The sequence below is a fragment of the Zingiber officinale genome, chromosome 11A (assembly GCF_018446385.1).
Source record: "Zingiber officinale cultivar Zhangliang chromosome 11A, Zo_v1.1, whole genome shotgun sequence".
In the NCBI taxonomy this organism is placed as follows: Eukaryota; Viridiplantae; Streptophyta; class Magnoliopsida; order Zingiberales; family Zingiberaceae; genus Zingiber; species Zingiber officinale.
Genome location: NC_056006.1, coordinates 58,375,695 through 58,384,597, shown reverse-complemented (window position 1 = coordinate 58,384,597; position 8,903 = coordinate 58,375,695). Strand labels below are relative to the sequence as shown.

The window sequence follows — 8,903 nt, the reverse complement described above, 5'->3', positions numbered from 1 at the left end:
TCTAAATGAACTTTTTTGTAATCCAATTTATAGTATGAGTTACATGACTTAATGCATATTACATTAATTTTGAGACAAAAGAATAGGTTAGAATTTTCATTACTACTCTTAAACTACAAACTTTAAACCCCAACTCTACAATGGTTCAAAGGTTTTTATTCAACTTTTTAAATTTTACAAACCTCTCATAAACCTTGCACAAACAGTAATCTCATAGAAAACTTATTACTAGGAACAAGTGGAGTTCTCTCTCACGAGAAGATACTCTAGAACAAAGTTGAACTCTGGAATAGGCTGACTCGAAACAAAAGTTGGTTCTAGAACCACTATTACGTATCATTCAAACGTGACATACCTCCATATAGCTTGATATGGTTCGACTCTTGTACTGAAGACACATTTGGTGAGTTAGATCTCATATTTTTGTGGTCGTCACAACCTCACCTTTGGTATAAATGATATAAGAGGAATTACAGGAAACTAAACTAAAAATACACTAAAATTTGACAACTAATATACATCAGTAACAGGAAAACTGAAAAAACACAAGAGCTCAAAGATAGAAAAGTGAAGCAGGCATGTCACTCACAGTGGCTTTCCAAAAGCAAAATAAAACAACATAACCACTGCCTGAACCGGGTGTCAGAAATGCCAAAGAGAACTCAACTTTCAGCAGGGTTTATGGTTGCATGTGGAACAACCCTGGAAAACAAGGACATGATTTGCATTCAGTGAGTGGTGAAGAAGTCAAAGTCATGGTGTTCAACTCCAAGCTGTTTCAGCCTACAATGTGCAGCATTGTACAAGGTGCTCATCAGTTCACTATCTGCGATTCCATGGTTCATCCACAGGCCACCCTGTAACTTGTATGTGGCAAGACCGAACGGCAAGAGTGATATGCTGTTGTCCCCCTCCTTTTTCTGCATCACATTGCTTACATTTGTAGAACAAGATTCCTCAACCATTTCCTCTGGTACAATATTCTCTGTGGAACCTCGCGTGGGAGGAAAGCTTATAGGAGTGCATTTTGGGAAACAAACAACTCTGACATAACGAACAGGAACTAGTCATGGTTTGCAGATAAATGAGGCGCATACCTCGGAATGATGCAGACATAATATGATAAGTTAAGAAGCATGCAGACAGATCCTTCACATTCCTAGAAGATGGAATGTGGTAGATAGGGTACCTGATAAGGAATCAAGTTGTCAGAAATAATAAACCTAAAAGCAAAATGAACACTGTAACTTTATACATTATCAACAATAAAAAGGAAAACTTAGATTCCTTATAGTTCCTCCTTGAATTCACAAGAAAAATTTTAGTAACTAAGTTGCTCAACAGCTATATAAAATAGAGATGTGACAATACCAAGCAACTGACATCCAGCTAGCAGGTGAGATGTCCACATTTCTTAGTGTTCTCAAACCAGGATACATCTGTGCTAGTTCGTTAACCTATCAACCATAATTGAATACAGAAACTAAAATGAAACATCAAACAAGCTGTGTAGAATCAGTCATGAAAGTCAAATAGACGTAGCAATTGTACCTTGTCGACAAGAGGTATCCTCCCATAAGGAGAACCATATTCGATATAGTGCAAGTACAATTGCCCCAAGAGGTGTCTTGTTGACAATGAAACCTCCTGGTCAGAGAGAGAGTCATCTGACACAGCGTCGGATGATCTGGACAATTTCTCACTCTCACTATCATCGCTGAATGATTCCCTTTCATTATCTTCCAATGTGCTACTGCACAAAGGAAAAAAAATAAAGGTTATGTCGCTATTTCCTAATGAAATCACTTTAAAACATCCAAAATATTAGGAGACACAAGCACCTCATAAGAGCATGAGATTTGCTGCTGTAAATTTGGATCGCGGAGAGGAAAGGAACATAATACTGGACTACACTATCACAATTATCAAGAATGATAGGTACTCCAAGGCCATAAGCACTCCACTCACTATATTGATCCCAGAGGTCCACAAGATTGAAATACTCAACCTTGCTTTGCAGGATAGGCTGCCAGTATAGATCCTGCGAACCCGTCTGTAACTATTTGAGATTAGATCTAAAAAGAACACTGAATGAAGAATCCAAAATAGCTATAAAACATAGTACATCAAAGAGAACAGAAAGGATTGTGTCTTTCAATGGATTCTAAATATTAGACCAGTTGGAGAATAATTTCATTAAAAAAAAAAATTGAGTAAGCCAAATTCAAGATCAAGGAAGAAATATTACCCCTTTTCAATGGATTCTAAATATTAGACTAATTGGAGAATAATTTGAGCAAAAAACAACTTAGTAAACCCAATTCAAGATCAAGGAAAATATATTACTGGCACACCATGCCAAAGAGATACTTCTTCTGAGTGCATGCTCAACTGTAATGGAGTTATCTATTTTGACCACTTAGGGACATTTCTGAACAAAAGTAGGCCATGAAAATTCCTAGGCATGTGATGTGCCACAGCAAAGAGGGTATCAGCACAATCACGGAGCCACAATACAATTGTTGGTCGAAGCGGTTGAAAGGAAAAAGTTAGCATAGCAGTTGTCCATTGCATGAAATTTGAAAGGAAAAAGTTAGCATAACAGTTGTCCATTGCATGAAATTGGCATCCACACATGTCTACGCATCTTTTGATCCTCCAAATGGAAAAATATACCTATAAATTCTCAAGTTAACCAAAAAACAAAAATTTGATACAAAAACTTAAATTTTATTCTCTAATCATTCAGTCCTGACCCACTGTGCAAGACCTTCAACAACACATCAGTCGAGATATCGAGATAGTTCTACCAATGGGATCGGTAAAAATAGGTACAACATTCGACCAGAGCCCCAAAAAGTGATTTTTAAGGAGAAATTAACATTGTGATGCCAAAAAACAAAAAAATCCAACGATAAAGCTTTACATGAGAAGGTATCGGATAAAGCAGATTTAAGAAAAAAAAAAAAGGGTAGAGCAGTGACCTTCGGGAGAGTGTAAACAGGAACCGCCGGCGTTGTGCGACTGAGGAAAGACCGCAAATTGGAGTGATTCCGCCAGTTACCTACCATTTTCCCCCAAACTAATCTTTATCTAACTTAATCAGTGAAAACTAGAATTGCAACCTCCAAACCGAGAGCGCAGGCCGGAAATCGAAGTATTAGGACAAGAAACAAGAAGAAGATAAAGAGGATAAGAACAGGCACGAGAGGGGCAAAGAGAAGGAATTTATCGAATCGAGAGCAGACGAGGAGAAGAAGACGAGGCGGTGACGATTCGTCACTCTTCTCTTTAACGAAGAAGTAAACAAGCGAGAGGAAGAAGAAAAGACGCGGAAGAATGCCGCCACGTAACTGGGCCCAGTGCCCGGCGTCGTCTTCCCTTCCCATCGTCCACGCCCAAAACCTACGCGTTTGTTTCTTACTCGAAAACCGAACTACAGCCCCACGCACTTCTCCTACGTTGCCCCACGGGCCACGGCGAAGTGTTTCTTCCAATAAAATTTATTGTTAAATTTAAACAGGTGCAAAATACTTCGCTCATTGTTTGATTGAACTGAAATAGGATAAAATGTCCCGTATTTTAATCCGATATCACTTCTTACATTTATCCGACGCTGAATTCTCACGTCACCGCGACTTGGGCCATCCGTGTTTGAGTGGTACCAAGAAGCACGTGTTTATTTGCGCGGTGCAAAAGTGGACATGATTGTACACGTGTTTTATTGCTCTCATTTTTTTTATATTTTATTAGTGAATGTGCACCACATCGCGTGTTAATGTAATAGGTTGAAATAACATTAACTCTTTTATAATAAAATTATATTAATTAAAATATTTTAAGATAAAATTTTAAAAATCTAAATTATTTAGGTCTTTAAAAATCTGAATTGTTTGAATTTTTTAGTATCATCTTTCTGCCAATCCAGCAAACTACTGTAACAGATTTTCCTATGAAAAAAATTAATTTAATTTAATATTATATTTATCTTAATAAAAAAAATAAGAAAAATATATATTTTTAATATTGTCGACTTAAAATATTTAAAGAAGTTTCTTTAATTTTAGTGTTATCAATTTAGGATGTGGGACTAAAAAGAATTATATTTTTTATATAAAACAATAATGAAAATGAATGATGAGAAAATTTCATAATAATACGTGCAGCTAAACCTCGAACTCTAGATCACTGATTATTTCGCTTGTGGAATTATTAATAAACTTTAGAATTATGTTTAGTATGAATAGAAAAAAAGGATAATAACATAAATTTATTTTAAAATTCATCAAAATTAGTTAGTTAGTAAAAGAGATAGATTTTTAATAAAATAGTAGGATAAGAAGTTTTATAAAATATTTTATTCGCCCACTCTGGTACAATGATAAGTATAAATTGGAGTTCACCGTGTACTCAGAGTTTGAAATATAAGGAGGATTAGAAAATCACCTACGAATCATTAGGATCTAAAGATTTCTAAGAAGACGAAACGTAATGATGATTTTAAAATGTTCACTGTACGAACCATCACTTTTTTTTTTTTTTTTTTTTTTTTTTTTTTACTTTACTTATTATTATATTTATTATTTGCGATGCATATTTAACTTAAAATAGTTTATTATATCGGTTAATTAGAAAAAAAATTTTAATCACAACTTCAACTTTACAAATAGTCCTCGTGTAAAAAAAAATTATTTCTACTTTTTGTATGTAAAATTTTATTTGCTTCAATTCTCTCATTCAAATATCGTTACCTAATTACTCTTCATATTTTTTATATAAAAAAAATCTAAAAATGAGTATAATTTTTTTTAAATTCAACACTTTAAATTAAAATCGAGTATATTATCTATCAAAATTGTCCTCCATATTTTTTAAGTACAAAAAATCTAAAAATAAATATAATTCATATTAAATTCACTATTTTAAACTAAAATTTAATATATTTTCTATTAAAAAAATCTTAATCAATTTAATAAAAAATATAATAAATTTTAATTTAATAGGTTGAATTTAAATAAAATTATACGTATTTTTAATTTTTTTATATTTAAAAATATAAAAGATAGTATAGATTGATAGTTGGTTAGGCAATCAAAATTTCTTCTTTTTTCCTATTTTTACATATAGCGACTATATTCAAAGTGTTGAATAAGTGAATGGAGAATAAATGAAATAGGAAAGAGGCTCCATTGTGAATGGTATTTTAGTCCCACATTGGAAGTTTTAAGATATTTTTGTTGGTTTATATTGATTCACATATATTGAGATTGTGAACAAATGTATGGGGAGAGGCTCTCTCTCACGCGTGGGTGCGCAAGGGTGCAAATTCAAGGCCTGGATTTGCCTTGGATTTGCAGTGAATTGTTTCGTAGCTTGGTCCCTTCCTCCTCCTCTGTCGTGCAGCTCATGCTCAAATTAGGGCTGTAAACAAGCCGAGCCGAGCTTTGGGGTGTTCAAGCTTGTTTGATAAGATAACCGAGCCGAGCCGAGCTTAAAATGAACCAAGCTTTTGAAATGAGTGTTCAAGCTTGGCTTGGTTTATTTTTATGAGCTTGAGCTTGGTTCGAGCTTGGCTTGAGCTTGGTTTGAGCTTGGTTCGTTTATATGTTATCAAGCTCTCAATTCAAGCTTGTTTGATTGTTTGAAACTTTTAATTGTTTAATTGGTTATTAAGATTGATAATTTAAATTTATTTATTTTATTTTATTGTTTATTTAGCATATTGAAAAGAATTTTATTAATAATATTGTTCATGAACATTGTTCACGAACGTTGTTCACGAACATTGTTCACGAACGTTAACGAGCTGAACACATATGTGTTCAAGCTTGTTTGTTTAGCTTAACGAGCTGTTCAAGCTTGTTTGTTTAATTAATCTAATGTATATTGAACGAACATAAACAAGCTCTTACCAAGCCGAACACCAAGCTTGTTCACGAACGCTTGGTTCATTTACAGCCCTACCTCAAATACATCTTTTTAACCTGGTTGCTCTCATCCTAAATGACGAATATATAAAATAATTAATAAGGTACGCAGCTATATAGGAAACTCAAATTAAGGTGGTTGTTGGATGATAAGGTTGATCAATCAAGACCCCACATCCACCAACTATGTCTTAAGGAGACTCAGATGTAATGTTCTCCATGAACTATTTAACTATTTAAATTAGTAGTTATTTGTAATTTATTTCTATCATGTTAGTTTGGGGATAGGCTAATGGAGGCACAGAGGGCAAGTAAATCATCTTTTACCACCATAAGAGGCTTAAATATAGCCCTCGGGGTTACAGTACGACAGAAGGACATCAAATTATCACCTAGATATCCACGGTTCAATTCCAAGGTACGATATATTTATAGGAATTTTTCCTCCAAATGGGATGTGTAACCACGAGATTCTAAGTTTTTGGGTTGTCCATCGCAAGCACTTCCCAATTTACCCTGAAGGCAATTGAAAACTTCCATAGAGTTGGGTCGATTGCCCCAAGTTCAATGTTACTTAATTCAACATTTTTTTTAAGGAGACCTAGATGTGCCCTTGGGACCAGGGGCGGATCTTGGCGAGGGCTGGAGGGGGTTGAAGCCCTCGCCAAGATTTGCCGAAGAAGGACCCAAGGAGGAGTCCGTGGCGTGAGAAGTTCGGCCTTTGACAGTCGAAGAGGAGGTAAATGGAGAGTGGTGGAGACCAGACGGTGGCTCTTTTAGATCTCTCAGGTGGCAATCAGGACGAGGAGGATCAGGAAGTCGTCAGACTGGCCAAGTTGAGTTGGATTGAGTCGAAGAAGCTGTGGCAGATCTCGTCGGCCTGGCCATCTTTAGTGGGGTCTCCCTTTACAGCATAAACGTCATAACGCAGGCCTTCGTCGGCGACATCGAGCTCGCCTCCATCTCCTTCGCTGGCCACCTCAGCAACCTCAAGCTCGCCTTTATCTCCATCATCGTGAGGAAGTTCGACGACAGAATCACAAGCCGAAGAAGGTTTTCATCTATTTTTTTATTTTTTTATAAATAAAACACATAGGTCTCACTTTGCTTGCAGGCTAAAAGATGCAGCCCAAGCCCAATAGGTCATTTATTTATTTTCTCTTCGTTGCACTTGCGCTGCTCTCCCTCTTCGCGACTCCTCCTCACTCCTTAGCACTTCGTTCGTTGCACTTTTTCTTTGCCACCGCCTGTTCATCGTCCGTTGTTCACCATCTGTCATCCGTTGTCCGTCGGTCCATCGCCCACCAATCGGTCGCCCGCCAACTGCATCAGCCACCCACTAGGTCCGCTGCCTCCTCTCATTTTTTTCTCTACTTCTGTTTTTTTGTTGTGTTGATTAATTGATTGGTCATTGGATTGTGCATGACTTTGTTCTCTTGATATCTTTTGTTTTAAATTATTCTATTGACTACCAACTACCAAGTATAAAAATCAATATTATTCAATGTTATTCGAGGTAAATAGAGGTAAATAGTAAACTCATTGTATTGTTTTCTCATCTTTTCGCTTGTTTTGCAGAGTCATTGTGTTATTGGGAAGCCCCCACCAAGCTAAGTATGAAAATTAATATTATTCAATACCTTTTTATTTCAATTTAAATTAGGGGTTTTAGGATTTAAAATAATTGTGAATATTAATTTAATTACATAATGTATATGACTTTTTTTAAATTAAGTATTTATGTAGATTATGGAGAAATTTTTTATACCTAAATATTTTCGTGAGGGTTCTTCTAATGATCCTAATATTAGTGAAGATGTGAAAATTCAATTTCATGTGGAATTAGATTTAAATGATATTGTTAATGATCCGGAATGACAGTCTAGTCGTATACATCGAGAATGATATCTTTTCAACAATTGAAAATGAGCAAATATTATAGCGTTTTCAAAAGATAAAAAATCGCAGGATGCAGTTGCTGTTAGGACCTTTGTGCCCGCTAGAAGGGGGTGAATAGCGTCTCGTCACGTGCGTTTTGCGTCGTTTGCTTCGTCTTGATGGTTTGCAGCGGAATACAACTCGAAGACAAACTATACAATGCTAACAACCGGATTTACTTGGTATGCACCTCAAGATGAGGTGACTAATCCAAGGATCCACATGACACGCCTATCTCCACTATGAAAAACCTCCTTCTCGATCGCAGCCGGAGGCGGAGAAGCCTCGTACAACATTCACACACAACACAACACAAATACAACAAGAAGAAACAAAAATACAATGGAACACACTCTTCTTATTGCTTACTTGATGCTTGTCGTGGCCTCTTGAACCTTGGGGATGCACCCCAAGAGCCTTCAAGAACTGGCAGAGAAGCTCGGAGAAAATCGCCGATGAATCGCAGCAAAGTCGCACAAGAAAGTTCGCAAAGAACTAACTAAGAAAACACTCCGCCCAGGCATTATATAGTGCTCCCAATCGATCCAAAATCATCCCAATCAATTGTCACGTCAGCACCCAGCAATCCCAGCCGTCCATCTCCTATAACCTGCCCAACGGTCACTTCCCAATCGATCAACCGATCGATTGAGAACATCTGAATTGATCGGCCGATCGATTCAGACCCATTCTATTCTCTCTGGAAATGGCTGGATCGATCGGCCGATCGATCCAACTGTTCTCGCGACTCCTCGCGCGAGAACTCCAGGTCCCAATCGATCCACTGATCGATTGGGACTCCCAATCGATCGCCCGATCGATTGGGAAGCCTTCTATGCTTGCGAGTGATACTCCCAATCGATCGACCGATAGATTGGAGCCATCCACACTCGCAGCACACTCCAATCGATCAACCGATCGATTGGAGCCTTGTTCAATCGATTGCCCAATCGATTGAACACCCTGGACTTGACTCAAACTCAAGTCCAAGTCCCCAAACCCAACTCTCGGTCAACAATGACCAGTTGGGTCTGCATG

At 36.9% G+C, this 8,903-nt stretch overlaps 1 protein-coding gene across 2 annotated transcripts; it reads right to left on the bottom strand.

Moving 5' to 3' along the window:
• Positions 1-470: 470 nt before the first annotated feature.
• Positions 471-3,305, bottom strand: LOC122032409. 2 transcript variants are annotated; one of them, XM_042591698.1, is made up of 6 exons: positions 2,985-3,305; positions 1,842-2,053; positions 1,552-1,753; positions 1,372-1,457; positions 1,098-1,189; positions 471-985 (listed from the first exon to the last, which is right to left on the bottom strand). In XM_042591698.1, exons 1-6 carry the CDS (start codon positions 3,069-3,071, stop codon positions 729-731), a joined length of 936 nt encoding a protein of 311 aa, XP_042447632.1. In that variant the 5' UTR covers positions 3,072-3,305; the 3' UTR covers positions 471-728. The 2 variants fall into 2 exon arrangements, with proteins under 2 accessions (XP_042447632.1, XP_042447633.1); XM_042591699.1 differs by having other exon boundaries at positions 1,842-2,041.
• Positions 3,306-8,903: the final 5,598 nt, after the last annotated feature.